This window comes from Dermacentor variabilis, chromosome 2 (genome assembly GCF_050947875.1).
Source record: "Dermacentor variabilis isolate Ectoservices chromosome 2, ASM5094787v1, whole genome shotgun sequence".
Classification (NCBI taxonomy): Eukaryota; Metazoa; Arthropoda; class Arachnida; order Ixodida; family Ixodidae; genus Dermacentor; species Dermacentor variabilis.
Window position 1 is genome coordinate 101081483 of NC_134569.1, and position 19788 is coordinate 101101270.

The 19788-nt window shown below is 45.0% G+C and overlaps 1 protein-coding gene and 1 pseudogene across 1 annotated transcript in view; one reads left to right on the plus strand and one right to left on the minus strand.

Moving 5' to 3' along the window:
- LOC142570913 (ornithine decarboxylase-like) overlaps positions 1-12485 on the minus strand; it is a 97634-nt gene extending 85149 nt beyond the window's left edge. Inside the window, exon 1 of the mRNA XM_075679213.1 lies at positions 12416-12485. Within this exon, the coding sequence (XP_075535328.1) occupies positions 12416-12483 (68 nt within the window). The 5' untranslated portion in view covers positions 12484-12485. The remainder of the gene's footprint in view (positions 1-12415) is intronic.
- A 3899-nt stretch (positions 12486-16384) lies between these two features.
- On the plus strand, positions 16385-16563 carry LOC142573504 (U2 spliceosomal RNA; annotated as a pseudogene).
- The last annotated feature ends 3225 nt before the right edge of the window (positions 16564-19788 follow it).

Genomic DNA, 19788 nt, shown 5'->3' on the forward strand with positions numbered 1-19788 from the left:
GTTTTGGCACGTAAAACCCCAAATATTATTATTATTATTCATATGTATATTTGAATCCTCCTAGTAGCAGTGAATCTGAGGACAATGTGAGATCATAAGATTTTTATTGGGATGACGGAGGCCCTCAAAACTAGCCCAATCCGTTGTCAGATGTTCAGTGGCGAGTTTCGTTTTCTGTCTGTTGGCAAGTGGTAGGGGATTTATTGTGTCGAAAAATATGTAGAGACGATGACAACATTAAATCACCCCTTTCAAATGTTTCTGCAGCATATGGCAGAGGTGTGCTTCTGGTAGCCCAGCAGAGTGTAAAGGTTTCCACTAGGCAGGAAGCATTTTCACAGCTAACGTTCATTGTCAGTTAGAACATTGAAACTAGAGCAGAGAAACATTGAAAGTAGTTCAGAAGGTAAATATTTAGGAGTACTGTTGTGTTCTTCGAAGGTACGCACTAGGTATTTTTGTAAGACGGCAATTCTGTCCCAGTTGTCCTTTGTTGTTGTAAATCATATGAACAACCTGAATATAGTTTAGATCAGAATAAGATATAAGAAAATAATTTCTGTAGTCATAAATAAAGCAGGCGAGCTGCCTTAGGCAAGCATTCAATAAAAGGAGCAAAATCAGTCATTAGGCTGATCCATATTAGGTGTCCACGACAGAAGATTAGGCTATATCCCGAGAAACCTCTGCGTATGCAGTTGCTTTCGGCATTCCTCATTAAATCGTAATCTTAAAATTAATTAAATTCCATGGTTGTACGTGCCAAAATAATGACCCGATTATGAGGCAGGTGGCAGTAAGGGGTCTCCGGATTAATTTGAACGATCCGGGTTTCCTTAACGTGCATCAGATGCACGGTAAGCGGGTGACCTTGCACTTCACTCCCATCGAAATGCGGCCGCTGCACCCGGGATTTGATACCGCGACCTCGTGCTTAGCAGCGCAAAGCCAAAATCACTAAGCAATCACGGCTGGTTAGAACGTACTCTCATATTGCCACTGGCGCACTTCTAAATTTGCCTTAACAAAATATATTCCTTGAATACTGAGCATTAAAGCGCTCCTGAACCACCCATCGGGATTGGTAAAAAAAACAGACTCCGCCGATAGCATACGCTCTCGTGAACATGTAACGAAAGTTGTTTTGCAGCCATGCGCGTTGTGTGGAGCTCGCAAGCGAAGCGCGTATAGCCACCTTTCTCAGACGCTCTCTTTTCAACAGAAGCCTTCCGCCTCAGTCTTTTGTGGGCCCTTTATTTCTCAATATAGCAGATTTTCACACGCTGCTACTATTGGGCAATAGCTGACATGAATCAAAAAGGATGTTTGGATCAGTGCTCTTCTTCCTACTGTCACTTTGTATATTTATGGACGAAGTTTAATAAACCGGTTTAAGTGAGCGAATATCTTTTCGAATTTCGATTATAATTACGTACTTTCGGTAGAAGCTCACTATCACCTGCTCACTCTTGGCCGCAGCCGCCCGAGTAGGAGTTAAAATTTGGCCGCCCCGCTTATCGAGGTTCTGGCCGTTGGGTCTCGCGGATTTCGACTAGTTTTGAAGATTCAACTAGCCTCTAACCACGCGAAACTTAAGGTCAAACCCCACACAAGCTCGCCAGCGCGCCCTCACTCCCGGCTGGTCATGGTTAGACGCCTTGGAAGACTTCGCTTCCTATTGAGCTAATGATAGCGCTTCAGTATGCGCAAAATGGATGTGGCTACTATCCGTCGGTGAAGCATGGTGCAGGACACAGCCGCTCCGCACCACGTAGAACGGCCAGGCTGGAGCACAAGCGCGCGAGTGGGCACTCAAGCCCTCTGCGGCACAAAGCAAACGCTGCGCATGCGCACTACAGTTGCATGTAGGTACCGCCTGCTACGTAGCGTAGCTGCTGCGTTGCCATATTTGCCCTGTTCTTTCGCTGCGTCGATTCTGCTAAGGTACTCGTGCGGGGGTCTCCGGGCCATCTTTAACCTTCTCCCGTCCTCCCTCATCGCTCCGCCGGTCCTTTGTTCCTTCTTTCTTTATATACCGCGGCCGCCGCGGGGTGCCACGATGAGTCCTCTGAAGGGCTGAGCGCTCACATGGGCTCACTGAGGACAACCGCGTTCGGCTAGGTAGAGTTACTGTATGCAGTAACACTACGTTCGGCGCGTAGAAGGCGCCAGAATCGAAAGTAGTGCCGTCTAGGTGAACATCCAAAATGAAATTTGAACTGCGCGCAACAGTGACGTTCAGAAGGCGGAGTGCTGTCCGCACGCTGCGCTCCGCCCTAGCCTTCGCAGGGCAAGGCATTGAAGAAGGAGCGGAAGCACAGCGAAGAGGGCGCTTGATTACCAATAATTCCGCTTCTGTTGATCTCATTGATGTACTTTCTGCGGCTGTGTATTTCTGAAATAACCAATTTTAAGTTCAAACACATTTCTCCGCTTTGACAAAAAGTAGCAGTTTCGCCCGAAAGACGAAGCACTGATCACAATAGCAAGTTGTTAGACCGCTACACGGAGTAAGGATAGTAGTTTTATCGACCGTATAAACTTGTAAGCATGCGCCTACTAACTAAATTAACACTGTGAAGCATGGTGTCACGTGCGTACTAGCAAACATGAACACATCTCACTCGATGACTGCGGACACTCGCTGTCAGAACGCTGTCGTGAGGAAGTGCGGCAGCAGCAGTGAGCGAAGTGCCCCTCGTGCTCCCTCTCGCTTCAACGCCAACTAAGCGGCAAACACACAATGCACACGCAGCTATCAGCAGCCCTCGATCACGCCCGACACAGCTGCGGCCAGAGTAGAACGCCCCCTTCCCCTACCCCACGGTGCCTTGCGTACGATGTAAAACAGTGCACTTGTTCCCCTACGCGCTAAATCGAGCCAGCATCGTCGGCTCACCCTCGCAAGCTTTTCCTCGCACATACAGCGCACGGCGCGCGGACACGATGTTATCGCACTTGAATTTACACGGACCATCACGGTGACGCCGACGGCGACAATGACGGCGTGAATGCACCTGTGCTATATCGATATAATGACTATCGCAACAAAGGTGGCTCAGGGCCCCTTTAGTATTATTTAGCCCGGGGGATCAATGCAAACAAAAATTTGCTGGACTTTCTATTCCACTGTAAGAGCACAAATTCACCCGCCGTGGTTGCTCAGTGGCTATGGTGTTGGGCTGCTGAGCACGAGGTCGCGGGATCGAATCCCGGCCACGGCGGCCGCATTTCGATGGGGGCGAAATGCGAAAACACCCGTGTGCTTAGATTTAGGTGCACGTTAAAGAACCCCAGGTGGTCAAAATTTCCGGAGTCCTCCACTACGGCGTGCCTCATAATCAGAAAGTGGTTTTGGCACGTAAAACCCCAAATATTATTATTAGCACAAATTCATCATCCATGAGCGATGCCATTTGAGTAGTGTGCCGGAATTCTGTTATGTAGTCAATATACAGAAAATACATCCCTGGGGGACGCCCGTTTTAGAACATATATATTAGCATACTCTGGTATTCAACTAAAAAATGGGAACCTTAACCACGAGTAGCCTTTGAAAAGTTTGCACGACTCCATCAATTCCTTACGGTATCACATTATAAAAAGTACCATGATTAGCCAAATCTAGAGCATTATGGGGGTCGAGAAATGTCCGAATGTGTACACTTTTCCATTTACACTTCCTAAATGGCATGTTTTATTTTTTTTTTACATTCATTCTCTCCCTCTACGGCTGTTTTATTTTCGCGGGAAATATACGCATGCATCGTGAGAGTGACAGTATGGAATACTTGTCTAGAAATTTCAGTGGGCAGACATCGCTTTATTACTTATGAAAATACATCATCCCCGCTTTCCCAGCTTGTTATACTGTGGGACGAGAGCTTTTATTCTGCTCTGCATGACCGCCTGCCAGCTGCTTACTATGGCATTCACCTTATCGCATCTGTGGTTGAAACAGTTTGCCGCGTGCTTTTCTTTAAGAGCCCGCATTTTGATGCATATATTCTTGTTGAAAACTTAATGACAAAGTTGTTACGTTCTCCTAATCGCCCTTGCCCAGGTTTCAAACTACAGTCGCGTGATCGAAAATAGAAAGAAAAATATTCACACAAATTCAAGCAGCCCTGCAAGAATGCAATGAAATCACAACGCTAGGTTTTTTGGTCTCACCTGCAAGGTCCCAGATTTGCCGTCAGTGCCTTGTCGCTCCCAGAATCGCTTCTGGATTACGAAGGGATTCAGTGCTTTCTTGATTACGTTGCTGACAGTCGAAGTTTAGCGCACGGAGGAGCATATACAGGAGAGCCGACTCCGACACTCCGCAGTGCGTTTGCCCTGTTCTTCAGGTATGCCACAAAGCTACTCGACCTCTTCACGCGCCGCACCCCGCCGACGAGCTACATGCCTCTTCTGCTCACCCTCTCCACATGAAGCCTTCGCTAGTGCTACTCCCCTTCACTTCTCCAGGCTGCTAGCGCAGATACAGCGCACCCCGTAACGTCAAAATTGGATATTAGCAGCCAGCCTTGGCGGAAGAGAACCGCATAGCACGCGAAAGGACAAGAACGAAGTTGCGTGACAATCTGATCGCAAAACAACGCAGTGCTTTGATAAGTGTTCCAAACTTAAACCGATCGATTTCGTTTGGTACTCACATACATTAAGCTGTTGTCATGCCAGTCTATTGTCGCGGTACGCTGCATCGTTTAAGTCGTGATTTGAGCCTTCATATTGCGCACGTTCCTTTTGCTGTGTTTTTTTAGAACTCCTAGGTGGTTTCCATAGCGCATCTGATATTTTTAGGTTGTTAAGCTCATTCGATGGTGCATTAGTGAGGACAAGATCTGTTTTGCTGTCGAGTGAGAGTGCGATATGGCAACGCAAGAAGAAACTATAAAAATTTCGCATTCATTAATGTTCCTAAGAGCTGTTTCTTGTGTTTCTCAGAACATAGCTGGAAAACTTGATGCAGATGAATGTTCTTTTTTTTCGATAATAGGACTTTTTCAAGCTCATTTCTTTTCTCGTTTAAATGCTGTTTCTACGACTTTAACCATTTATAATTTGTACCAAGTAATCATTGCACCTGCGCAAGATCTAGCAAAAGGATAGATATCCGCAATGGTTTGTTTGCAACTAATCGCGGGAACATGCTGTGGGGTGGATATACTGAGAGCTTCCGTGAAATAATAGCTTGCCAGATTGAATATGTAATCAGCTTGCGCCGTAAACTCATCCAAATGCATTTAGCAGCTGTTGAGCGAAAGCTTTAACCAAGGTTATCGTGGCAAGCGAACGGCCGCACGTGAGTGTCTGCGGCGCAATCTGAAGCAAATAACAAATATTTATGCACATTTATATGCTACAACCGACGGGACAGCGCAAGTGCATGCGACGAAGGCTAAAGCAGACGACAAACGAGGCTCACGCCGTGGCGTACGTGGCAGCTGCGGTTGGCGGCACAGCAGCGAAAGGAACGCGTCAAATCTAGCGGCTGGCATGGTGTAACGCCAAGTGTCGCCACGTATAAAAGTGGCGAAATTACCTCGTCGCATCAACAAGGAAACACTGTTATCAGAACACACAGACCTTCAAGACCAACACAGTACGTTTTCATCATCATCATCATCATCATCATCATCATCACCACCACCACCACCACCACCACCATCATCATCGTCCTCGTCGTCGTCAATGAGGGTTTAGCTGCTGGCCTGCTGTGGACTTGCCAGAATATTGCGTGAGGCACCTGGCGTCGATGCGCAGCATGCCACGTGTTGGCGCGGCGCAAATTAGCGGCAAAAATGCAAACCTTGACAAACGCCACTATGTCTGTTTCAGTTAGAAGTTCGCCTTGAGTTACCCTGCTGCTCCGTGAGCCGATGTCGCAATGTGAAAGAATGCAGTTTCTTTTGCTGGCGTAGACAGTCGAAGGACAGCTACTCAGCATTCAACGCTAAAGACCGGTATTTGTGCTTTTTCGTCGCTGCAAATTTTATGCCCGAGAACAAATACAAGACCGCAGGTGAGCCTCCTGCAAGTCCCATGCCAAGTATATTTGTTTCCTTTTAATTTTCTTTTCTTTCAGAGATGTAGTTTAGAAGTAAGACGGAATTACCAAATACTCCAGTTATTACACCAATGCCCGGCCATTGAAGACATAACTGGAAAGGTTGATGTCTTTCTAGATCGTTAAAAATGGTACCGTCTCAATATCCTTAAAGCATATCGTGCACTGAATGCAAGCCTTGAGGAATTTCTCTTCCACCTGTTTTGTTGTACGGTCAACATGCTTTTATCACAATTTATCTGCGAAAAATATTGCTTCTCGACGAGAGTATAAGAAACTTGAGTGTTTGTTATGTACTCACGCGCCTGCATATAAGTTTCGCCCCCTTGTTTTTCTGGAAAGCCAGTGATTAAGTCTGTGTCTAGGGCTGGGTAAATATGTAGCGAAAGCTATTTTGTAACTAGAAGCGAGGATTCACTTTCTTATATGCCGGCTTCGTGCACCTGCCGTGCAAACATATTAAAGCGAATACGGGTCACCAATCAGACGTAGCCAAACAGTGTTCATTTCTCAGCGTAGGATGTATTTCGGTGTACACTGGCCTCGATTCCATACACCTCAAGTTAATTTTGTTCAAAATATTTTCGATCCGTCGAACCTTAGAACCAGGGAGATCAATCCCATTTGCTGCGGGGAAAACGCTCTTCACATAAAATTTGACAATATTTTTCTGGGTATGCAAAACACCCAGCTGTCTTACCGAATGTGAATTGCTACGTTACAGCATTCAGAAAATTTGTTGCTGGACTAGCTGGTTCATACTTAACAAATGACAAATGGCAAGCGCAATTCCAAGACGGGATAGAAGATAGACACGCAAGAATAGGACAAGCACTAACTCGTCCTGTTCTTGTGTGTATATCTTCTGGGCCGTCTGGGAATTGAGGCTACCGTTATCCAGTTGTTATTACAGGTTTATTTAATGAAATCATAAACAAATGTGGTCATAGCGACTGATGCCTCGTAGAACGAAAAATAGTGTGGTATTGGTATATTCAGTCCTTTGCTCGATTGGTCATTTTCCCTCCGGCTTTCAGACTTTGTGCCCATCTTTCTTGAAGAAATTTTAGTGGTAGTTCTGGCTCTTCGTAAATTAAACCTATCAATACATTATCCGGTCATTGTAACGGATTAATTTCCTTTGGGTACTTCGCTAAAATCACGTAATGACTCTCACATATTGCGAGTGTTTAAATTATTAGTGCGTAAACACTTAACTAATATCTATTTGGTCTAGATACCCGGACATACGGGCCTAGTCATAAATGAAACAGCAGATTCATTGGCGAAACCTTTGGTCAATCATTCAAATCCTCCCTGCATTAGCTTTCTTCATAGCTGCAATGTTTAGGTGGAAAATGATGCTGAGAGAATTACCTGAACCATCTATATCAAGTTCATTTCATTTTAAACCCTGACTGCATCCCTCGACAAGCAATCCATGTCAAACGAGCAATGAAGTTTATTTATTTATTTATTTATTTATTTATTTATTTATTTATTTATTTATCAATACTGTAAGCCTTGAGAGGCTCATGCAGGAGTGGACATACAAACAGTACAGGCGCTTTGTTATACAGGGGGTTTGCAGCAAACTCAAACAAAATAGCAATGGTTACAATCGACGCGCCAGGTCAGCAATAAGTAAATACAACGAAACAAAAACAACCTATACAGTGCGTACGCCATGTAGAGTGTAAGAAGCAGTTAATACAGGAAAAAATGCATTTGGGTGTGCCGTGCAATGTACAAACAGTGTCAAGTGAAATGTATATTATCAGACGTGCGCAAGAACCAAGCGCAGAGAAGTACGAAAGAGCATATGGACACCGGCGTGTGAAAGAAGTTGGGGCATGGCAATACGTCATTGATAACTTTTGCGGACGCTCAGCCAAGACGACCACAATGCGGTCATCATTCCGATAATGACTCGAAGTGCAATTCGAGTGTCGACACGAATGAATGCACAGATTGTGAGCAAACGATGTCACTTGGCAGGGAATTCCACAGATGTATTGTTAGGCCTTGTATTGTTAGGTATTGGAAGTATGTATTGTTAATACATACTTCCACAGAAGTATGTATTAGTAGGCTAGGCTGTCGCATACCCTCATTAAATTTTTATTTGCATAGTGCTGGTCTGGTCCTCTCACCAATTTGTCCTGTGTGCAGGGAAGATGAGACCATAAAACGTTCTTTAAATTTTTGGTCGGCGATATATCAGCTTAAGAAAACGAACCTTAGAAAAACTGTTTGCCTTCTTAGATTAGATATAGGTGTTCAAAATTTGCTATCCTCGGGCGCCTCTACTCTTGGGCATAGCAGCGGAAAGATTGGCGCTGCCATCCAAGATTTTATTTAAGGATGAATGGAGATTTAAACTCTAAAATTCAAGAATTTATTCTTCCTTTTGTTTCAACCAAATTGAGTTAGATAATTTTTTTACGGTTCGTCGTTGTCATCTAAGTTTTCGTTTTCATAAGATCTTTCGCTCCAATCTCTTTCGTTTCTAATTTAGCTATTACAATATTTTGTCCTCTTATGCTCCACTCTCATGTATACACGTATCTTGGCCAACCCCCCAGGGCGAGTGCCTTCCACTATTTTCAGGGATCTGCATCTACATTTACAAACGGATACGCTGCACTTGTTCTGCTGTTGCCTCAAAACGATCGTGATGGCCAAAACGCAACAGCCCGCACTAGCTTCATATTGTTGTCGTCGTTTCAGCACCTTATATGACATTATATACCACAATATATTTTAACACAATTATATGAGCATGAAAAAGCAGTAGTGCTTTATACCTCAGGGGCAGTCGGCTATATCAAAACATTAAAGGAGAATGCAAAAACTCGCGACACAGAAGAGGTATTAACATAAAGCTGGTAGCATTATCATTCGTGACATACTGGCATATAGGCTGCACTGCAAAAAGCGCCTGTTCTTTTCCCGCATTTCTTCTCGCAAGAATTACGGCACTGTTTTTGCACATTGAGAAAACGGCGAAATTCCGTTATATTATGCTAGGCACGTGCGCACTGTTTGAAGAGGTAGGAAGGTCGAAAGGACGCAGCGAATGAGCGACAGGACGCACAGCTAATGCCGCAGGACGCACATGCACTGTTTTAGCGCCGCTTGCCCCGACAAGCCTGGGCTCCACTGAAGCAGATAGCGCAGAAAGCGTTTTTGAGTGGACAAGTGAGCGAACGTGCAAGCGGCGGCGGCAAGCGGTGTCTATTTTTTCACCTCTTGAATGGGGGTGCAGGAGGGGGGGGGGGGGAGGGGTTGCAGGGGAACCTACTATTGTTTTTTCTACGTCTGCCAAGCAGCTTCGGTTGGATGAGTACTCTTTGAGCATGATGGCATTATTAAAGTAGGGTTTGCTTAAGAAACCTTAGCGCTAGTGAAGCTAGCAACGATATTTTGTAGTACAACCTACGTGATGCTGTACTGAGCGTCAGTGTCGCGTACCTCGAGTCAGGGTTGGCAGTGATGGAAGTGTTTTCGGACTGTCGTGCTGTGTCATTATTTGCGTAGAGCAGCCAAAATGGCCTTGCGTTACGTTTCCTTTTTTTTTTAAATTCCGTTAAACTATGGCACCACGTGAGTTCGCTCCCGTTCCTTCGCTTTATGTAGCACACAGCGTATAGCTCGGCGCCTGCATCCCTGATTTCTTTTACTTCTAGTTAATGTCACGTCGGCAAAAATCATGAGAACTCGCCAGTTTCAGCCGCCAGAGCTGGGTAATATGCTTGTCAGTTCGTTAAAAAATGCAGTTCTAGAAAAATATCTTACACTTGTGCTTCCTGCTTTCGCGAAATCGAGGATTTTGCTACATCAACGTGTAATAATTTTCGCATTCACAGAAACGAAGTCCAGGAATGCACTTTTTTAGGCTCTTGAACACTTATGGGCGCGTTAATGGAATTGTGATGAAGCACCTATATTAAGTAAATCCTTGCATCTTAAAGGAACTTGTAATTTCGTTCGTCTTATCAGACATCCAAATTTCACATTATTGATGGAAATAAACTAGGTTTCTCATCGTAACCAAGACTTCAGCGTAACACTGTTCATCAACAAAGAGCTCAGTGCCTTCTTCGCAGAATCAGCTGCCTGCGTTGTATTGATGAAGGTGCCTTACATACACATTATGCTGCTTCATCGGGTTTGCTCTGCAACAGCGGAAATTTTACCATATTGTAGCCCGAAATTTTAGATGTCTGTATATTTTACGGGGATGTGCAGTAAATATGATGGCGTCTTATTGCAGTGCTGCGGAATGAACATACTGACATTGGTACATCTTTACGAGAAATATTTGGCAGCCGGAGTGCCTGTAGAAGTCCAGTAAAACAAAGCGGCATCTTTTACAGTGTGCCTAAATCACTATAGTTGCGTTTCGAGTAAACAACGGCATAAAGACAAAAAAGATGGCTCTGCTTTGGTAAGAGAAACAACATTGAGGCTCCCGTTTGCCTACACAACCTAGCAGCCATATCACTATGGCGCAGACTACAATAAACCAACTTTGGTAAGCGTTTGACGAATGCATTAGGTGCGCAAGTGTTCCATCATTACGCCTTTGCGGACTGCAGAGTCACCGCTCTCTAAAAAAGCAAGAGCGGTAAAACGTTAGGATTCATTTCAATCGGTTATGATCATTTCTGCTCGTCCACCATTCACGGCCTGCCGATAACGGTAATAACGTGGGCAGGGCGTCGCTAGAGCCCCTCACGAAGTGCGAAAAGTAGAAACACTGGAATAGAATTGCGACATTATAGCGGCCTACAGCCCCGCTATAAGGCAGCAGTTGAGGACTTCAACTGGGACCGTAATAATAAAATGAATGCTGCCAAATTGGAAAAGAAAATAGAAAGCTGGGCGAAAATCGGTTTTCACCACGGCCGCTAGGATTTCAAGCTTAACACTTGCAGAAAATCACTCAAGAGAAGCTGGACACGTTAAGATATAACCGATGCTGAAACATGGCTGACGCGCATTACACTTGTTTCTCAAGCAGGTTAGCACACTTTTGCAACTGCCGATGGGCAGTTTTGGCACTCAACAGTAGTTCGATATCATCTGCCTTTGGTCTAGGCCAAATTTGAGGATTTGCTGGCACTGCGAATAGAGCTTAGCGTTGACGTTGTGTTTTGCCCTTTTTGCACTGAGATAAGCCTTAAACTTCCATTTAAATTCTCTTTATGGGTCTGTGTGCGATAACGACACACAGTACACGTGAAGGGCTTCACAAATCCGGCTTGATACCAGCCTCCGCTTGTCAGTGTCCAACTTATTTACAGCAAAATCATGACACGCACTTGACACCTGTCGGATAGCGAGCTTATTTATTTACGAAAGCTTATTTGCAGCGGTCAGGTGTTTTTATGTACTCCTGCTTCATGACTGTACGAGAAAGGCGTTCAACAATGGGACCCTTTTGACGTAGTACCATACCAGCTGTATCTTTCACACCCTTTCGACAATGTTTATTAGCCTATCACTGTTCTTTTTTTTTTTTCGATGCCTTGCATACTCTATATGCTGAACTATGGCCGTGCAAGTTTTTCACTATTTCTTTCGCCAAAGCAGACTGTGCGCGCTGTAAAATATGTTGCGTTGAAGCTTCTCTCTTCGTACGGTTTACAGTCATCGTCTTTGATTTAAAAAGATTTCATCCGTGCCATATATATATATATATATATATATATATATATATATATATATATATATATATATATATATATATATATATATATATATATATATATTGGGATGCGGAATTGGGCGGTGGGGACACCTGGGATCTCCGCATCAAACTAACCTGCCCATTTCTTCAGTTTCCTTTGCCGGCAAGACGGAATACTTCTCAAGTTAGGCTCCCTCTAATTAATGCATTGCATTTATTGAAGGAGAATTACCACAGTGTAAAAATCGTTTCCATCACTGTCAATGTGTTCAACAAGTCGCAATCATTTTAGGATGGAATCCCGAAACTGATAACACGCGGGAAGGGTGTAGGCTACATTATTCAAGCCAACTCGCGCATTTCGCCCTGTGTGCATGCAGACGTGGCATGAACCAGGGTCAACTACGAACATATATTTTCACGCCATCGCGTCACACTTTAATGATTCTAAATTCGATAGTCATGAACGTGCCTTTTCAAAGTAGATCTCAAGTTGGCGAGAAAATGTTTTAAGTTCCGGAAATTCACGGTACCTTTGGCAGCTTCGATGATGGTTAAATGAACACAAGTCTTACGCACAAAACAACCAAATTCTCGTCAGTCACAATTCAACAGAGCTCGGAAAAAAAAGATAATGATTTACTTACGTGGGAAGTGCGGAGACACGGACAATGTTCTTCAGCGTGTTAGGAGAGGCCCGGAAGGAGGCCGCCATGCTATGCTGCGCAGTATGGACGACAACTTAGCACCGTAAATGGCTCGTGTAGGGCCAATTGCTGGCACTACACGAATGGTACAGAACATGATTACCGTTTTAATGCAACATAACCACCCATCGCAGGGTGCGCAGCAAGAGGAGTGCCGTTTTCGCTGTCGCCTGGAGGTAGTGCACATATATGTATCTGTCCGCAAGGAATACCGCACATGTATTATCAGCGTCAAATGAAACTTGGGAACAGCGGAGCGCGTGGCCCAAGCATAAGTGAAGATGTAGAGCGCGACGTCCAGTCATCACCATTGACAGGCGCGCACATCCGGTTCGGCCGCACTGCGCGACCCCCCTCTAGTGAGATAATTTCGCTTCTGTTGTGGTTCTTACCTTTGAAAGGCAGAAAATGAAAAATAAAAATGAAGCTGAAATATTGCAGTTTACGGCGATTCTTGTCACACAGACTCTTAGGCAAAGTTACACCTTTTGGGGTGTATCTCAGCCACACAAGGATAACAGTCGTCTGCCTTGCTTGCGTTTCCTTTCTTGAAACCGCCACGCCCGCTACTTTCCTGTCGGCAATGCTATGTCATGCTGATAACGCACACGTACGCTGTTCATTGCTGGAAAGTACCGGGCTCGCCACGTTAAAGAAAGGAAATGCGGATAAGACAGATGGCGAATATTGTTCTGTGGCAAAAGTTTGTAATTTTGCTTGAGAGTGTGCGCGTGGTGAAGTTTGCACCGTCATCGCAAGGTAGCTTCGGCCGCGCGGCCCTCGCGGGCGAATTAAAAATTAAAGTTTGGTTTAATAAAGGAATTCCCCAGGGTTTGGCGCATCTATTCGGTTGGCTTCTCACCGAGTAAAGTGGGCCGATCCCGGAGATGTAATTTAGTGTGACCCGTGGTCGTTGTGGGTCCAGTGGAGGCGTCACTGCGTATCACGCCACTCTTTTCCCTGGTGTGGGCTGCACTTGTCCTTCCGTCGTCCTTAGTCAAATTTGCAAAACAATTACGCTCCGCGGCTTTCCGTTGCATTGAGAAGCAGCTGACGCTCTCTTTGACAGTCTTGTCAACGTAAATTTTTTTTGGAATGACACTATAGGATGCCAAAATGGCGTGGAATGTACAGCAGCGAAACAGGATCAAAATAGCAGTTGTAGCTGAAGGTAATTAAGAGACTGACTCGAATGGAAGATGCGACAACACGATAATGGACAGCCTAAGTTAAGGTGACAGACTGATACCCCTGTCACAATGGGAGCTTTAATGTCATTCAAATCGAATGGCATTCGGCGCAACGAATGTCATTCGCCCGCGGAGGGGCTACACTCGAAAAATTAATGTCATTCGGTGGCGATATCAATGGCGATCATTCCGAAAAAACGTGGCAACAAAAGTAGAACAAGGTAGGTATAAAGTGCTTGCATAAGCAATCCATATATTTAAATATATTTTTGGGACGTCACTACACTGAAAAAAAACATTTTAGTAATGCCTATAAAAAAGTTGTTCTATATCAGATTATATGGCCACTATAAGCCAAAACAAGGCTTAGCCACTTGAGTAGCCGATAAATTGAAAACAAACAAAATAGCTGACATGGCGACGCTGGACGACGACGCTAAGTTGCAGGAGGTAAAGTGATTAGTTGCTGCGTACTTTTCATTACGAGCAAGGCGTAATAATCAGCGGAAGCGATGAGACGTTCTATGGCCGACGAGCAGAGTACCGGCGGCATGGGCGGCGGCCAGACGCTGCTGAGCTGGAGAGTAACAAGATTTTGCGACAGCCTGCCGCACAGATTTTGTCTCTTTAAAGTAATAAGTTCATTAAAACACGCAAACGTTATTATTTCTATACGAGTACGGTTTTCAATGGGCAAATGCTGTGTCCTGTTTTGCTTTGTTTCTGGGGTTGAGAGTACACATTCGCTCCGAGTGCGAAGCCGAATGAGTTTCTCGAACTCATTCGATTGCGGAAGTCATTCGGTGCTAGTGGCATTAAATATCGCTGTGTAGCAACCGAATAATGTCATTCGATGCTAATTCCATTCGGTTCGAATGACATTAAAACGCCCAGTGTGACAGGGGTATAAGGTTTCATTATGCAAAAAAGAAGTGAGGCGTGCAGGCATGTCACAAGAGTAGAGAAGTGGACAGCACGAACGCCACTTCTCCACTCTCGTGTCCTGTCTGCACGCCTCAGTTCTTTTTTGCATAATGAATCCTTACCAACTAGCTCAGCTGTCTGTCGTTCCAGACTAAGGCATCCACTTCCTTCATTCTCGCCTATCACCTGTGCAGTTCTCAGTCTTTAGAAACCATTATTCGCCCGTTTAGCAGAAAATAAAAGGATAAGCGAAAAAAAAAGCATATTGGCAATCGGTACGTTCAGCTTAGTGTTGCAATTTGAACCGTTAAACTTCTGCGAAACACATTTAAGCTGTCTTTCACAGTAACTTATCACTAAAAGAAGACGCACTGCTCACAACTTGGGCCCGGCGACCGCTGATGACGTCAACAGGCGCACAGCGCGCGATCTTGCCGTTGGGTTTCCGACACTAAAGACGTCTTCCACAGCCCACAAAAAAATGCAGAGTTGCGGCGTGCGAAGCTTTGCCAGGAGCACAGCCGACACTTCTTTAACCACTTAAATTTAGCACGCTCAACCCGAAACGGCAAAGATCTGCTACTCACATGCAGCTGCGGCGCTTATATCCCCGGTAAGTTTTACACACAAAAAAATTTGGTTCTAAGTTTCAGGCTGGCGGCTCATTCCAACAGAATGTAAGCGTATCTAATAGGGCCTTCAGCCTGTATGCACACGTGTCAAAGTGGTTAAAGTTGGGCTACAAAAGCAACTAGATCCTAGGACACGCGCCGCGCTTGCTCCTGCGCTTGCAGTCAGAGAAGCGTGGCACCCTTATTACAACAGCGTCACTGACCATCTCATGCTCTGTAGGATGTGCTCGATTGACAGATGTCACAAACAGGGTTACAGGCACACTCAAGCTACAACATTATATCTTCTCGCCTACTGTCCCATTCGCTTCTTTTAAATTGTGGAATAAAGCTTCGTTCGTTCGTTCGTTCGTTCGTTCGTTCGTTCGTTCGTTCGTTCGTTCGTTCGTTCGTGCGTCCGTCCGTCCGTCCGTCCGTCCGTCCGTCCGTCCGTCCGTTCGTTCGTTCGTTCGTTCGTAAACAGGGCAACCAGGTGAGATTTTACAAAAATAATTAACCTGACGGCTTTGTACAGCACACATCACCTTCACTTTCTTCTGAGCAATTCTGCAACGGACCACGTGTGTGGAGACGTGTGCAAGCTCCACGTTACGGACACAAAATGTTTTTACTTAGATCTGTGCTAATAGAGCATGCATTCTATTTTGAAAAATATAACCCCGATCGCTGAATCCAATTACTAAGTTCATGTAATTTCTAATAATTTTAAATGTTCGTCGGCGTGGAAAGGCAAGAGAAGTTGACTCATACCCTTTCAATGAAATGTAACACCGCTAAGTTTAAACGTGGGGGAAAATGTTGGTACATTGAACTGGGCTTCACGCATGTCAGTAAAGTGTGAAAGGTGGAATTCGTTGCAGTGGAAAGAAAAATGAAAAAAATTTTTCGTGAGTCATTCTACTCTGCGAAGACGGACGACCAGCGAAGCTGTTTAGCATATGACACTGCGGGGACTCAGAATTTTGAGAAAAGGTACGAACTCACTAACCGTGATTTTTATATAGATTCGCGTGGACGTAGGGACCGCCGCCCCGAGGAGCCGGAGGAAAATAGACACGCGTGATGTTTCGACGGGACCGCCACCACGGGAGAACGGAAGGAAAGGAAAGCGGATAGGCATGCGCTTGGAAGGCCGACAAAGAGAGGGCAGGGCGAACGTAGACATGGCCGACGCGGCTCAAAGTGCAGTATCTGTTCTTACCAGCTTAATATCCGATGCGGGTTCTATTTGGATCCAAGATAATAAAGTTATTTTTGCATGCTGGCGAAGGGCTTCAAGCCTGCTTCACCTCCGCCGCGGGTCGGCCTGGTATGCGTTATCTTCAGGATCGGCCCATGGCTTTTGCACACGCACACGGCAAATGCACAGAAGCTTAGCCCATAAACAGCTTCGATGTAAAAAAAATGGGATTCGAAGATAGTACTCGGCTCCTGTGACAACGTCACATGCTCTACAACTGCTTTGAATCTGTTCTTGAACGTGGTCGACCCGACTTGAAAACTTAAGAAAGCCTGGTCTAAAGCCAGACCTAACTGAAAAGTACGACAGTTGGGTGATGGACAAGTTTGCAGAGACATTGCTGCATGCAGTTCTTGCGCGACGCAGATTGCGAGCGTTTATTTAACGCTCTCTTGTTGTTTGTGCCTTGCGAAAAATCCGCCCGTAAAAGAAGAACACCAGAAAGAAAATTCGAAGATAGTTGCGGTTATAGCACGCAAATGGTGCAAACATAATGAAGAGCAACACATCGAAAAAGATAAAGGTTCATGTAGAATAAAACCTGCTCACAAATCACTAAACGAGCTGAATCTGGGGTATTTCTTACTTAGTTGCGCGCAGCATGAATTAAGAAAACGGCTCCTCGTATTTTTGAAGTAACTGTTTTGTTTGAGCAACACCAGTGCCTCCTATAGATCGAACGAAAACATATTTGCTTGGACAAGAGGTAATGAGGGCAGCTGTGTAAACGTGCCTAAGTATGGTGGTTAGTTGAAGCGGCCGGCGTAAACTCCTCAAGCCTGCGTAGTCGTTGCACTCGGCTCAAGTGTTTACAGTGCACCCGCCTACAAAACTATCAACTGTTGAGATGTTCTGAACTATGTTCTTGAAAGGAATACGAATTCAGTTGTATTGAATTCTGGCGTCTTGCGTGACAAAACCACGATTTCATTATGAGGCATGCCTTAGTTGGGGACTCCGTATTCAGTTCGACCACCAGGGGATCTTTAACGTGCCCCGAATGCATGGGACATGGACTTCTTTGCATTGCAGAAAGGAATACGAATAACTTAACAAGCAACAGGTGTGAAGTGCGAGGTCCCCGAAATTGGGAGAGCGTTATTTGTAATGGAACTCCACTCCCAAGAGGGATTGGCCGACGGCCCATGGTTGAAAACTTCTGGAGGGAGGCCAGCTGCCAGCTATCATGGCCAGCCATAGAGGGGAAAAAGTCGGGCCAAGGTTGCATACCAACTACGACGGCACTTGACGAGCCAAAAGACGTGGGACCGAGGTTGCTTTACGACCATTCTCCAGGGTCGGCTGCGACAGGTTGGTGTGCGAACTGGGAACTACGTCGTGCCGAAGTACGTTGCCAACGTACTGTATCAGGTGCATTCAAAAGCAATTTCGCGCGTTTCAACCCCAGTGGTTTCGACCCAAGCGGCTTTGAGGCTTTGTGTTTCAGTTTCCTCGTATGTTTATAGTTTCTCGCATTTCCTCGAAATATGTTTCCTCGCATGTTCAAATTATAATCCGAAGTTATCGTGATTGCAGCTCACGTGTGCGTTATACTTTACAAATTTCTTGATGCAATTTACTTTAAAAACCTTCAGTTAGTTCACTAAGCCAGTTGCGCTTGGACCTAGAGGAAGACCTAGACGAATGGGCAGTGACGCATGTGTGACTTCCTCACATATGCGTGCGCGCGTAACGTGTGAACAAAATGTATCTGTTCTTCACGCGCGGGCACACATCGTGTGCTGTGCAAAAGGTCCTGACATGTCCGTCAAATGTAGGCAGCATGTCCCCATGATGTCCATCACTGAAATGCAAGGGAAGCCCGCCGGACAAGGAAAACCCATCCAAACGGTCATGTGAGAGACGTTCCTAGGACATCCATGTCCTGGCAGTGCATGTTCTTCAGATATCCATAGGAGGTCATTGCTGTAACTTGGACGTTAGGTTCGATGTAGGCTCAGACATAAGCCGACCTACACATTTTCGTGCGCCGTGCTAGGTCAGAACCACCTAGACTAGGAGAAGGCCTCGGCACTCCTTCCGTGACGTCACCACACTCAGCCCGTCCGCCTCGGCTTGAGGTGCCGTCGAAAGAAATCAGAAAGCACAATACTGCAGTATGTTCGAGGGCATACCTCCGGAATTTATTTGCATATTGTATAAATTTAGCACTGGCGTGATTTAAAGAACTAAGACAAGTTCTTTCCACGTCAACTTCGGCATTTGGAGCAACGCTGACAATGGTCCCGATAAGACAGAATGCACTACAGAATTTGGGTCTAGAAAGACGATTCGCCGGAAAAACATATTTCTCTTTTCAGTCTGTCACTGACAGTTGTACAATTCATATAACACATTTTATTGGGCATTGGTTTCCACTATCACAGAACGAAATTCGAACACACAACACTCACATCAATAAAATATGACATACATCAACCTCACTAGCTTAATAAGAAAAATCTGCTGAACTTCCCAATGCTGAATAATTAAAAAAAATTCCGCAGAAGTCAAGACAACATAACACAGAGTTCATATATTGTATGTATTGTAGCATACACATTCGCGAAAACAGCACACATCATTTTCACTTGAGGGTAATAAACTTTCTCTTTTTCCCATTATCCCATTATTCTTTTCTTTGTTTATCCTCTCGTTTCGGAAGGCTGCGTAGTTCTTCAGCAGAGTGTTTACTGCTGGATTAAGGATGTTCTTTAACCTTGACTCTTGACTGTGACAAGTTGCACAAGTGTCAAAGTCTTCACTGTCACAGAGCAAATGCTTTATTCCACTTAGAAGTGCAGCTCTCTGATTACTCTCTGCATGAAACATATTCTCATATTCTTTGCCTGTAATATGTTCTAGCACAATCTTGGTGCACAGCACCACATGAATGACACATGGCTCTGGAAATTTGAAGCCGCCTCTGCTCATATTATCAATCAGCACATGCTCACTGCATTCAAGCTCTCTCTCAGTAATTGTGAATAAATCACAGCAGTCATTGCAAGGCCGGTGCTTCAAAGCAGCATAGGTATAGTAGCCAGCGATCTACACGAATGCCGGCATGTCTTTCGGGGGCTTCTTTAGGTCACAGCTTCTTAGCTTTATGTTATATTTGTTAATCAGCATTTCAGCACATGTCTTTGCAAGTGTCAGTGGATGTTGGCATATCTGGCAAGATCAGTGTGTTCTGGAGGCGATCTTTGCCTCAGCTTCAAATACCTGTGGGATCGACTGATTGTAATGGGACCCACACAGCTTCCGGTAGTTTCCAAACCAAGCTTCGAGGGGATCGGTTTGAAATTTTCGTAGGAGAACGTACGT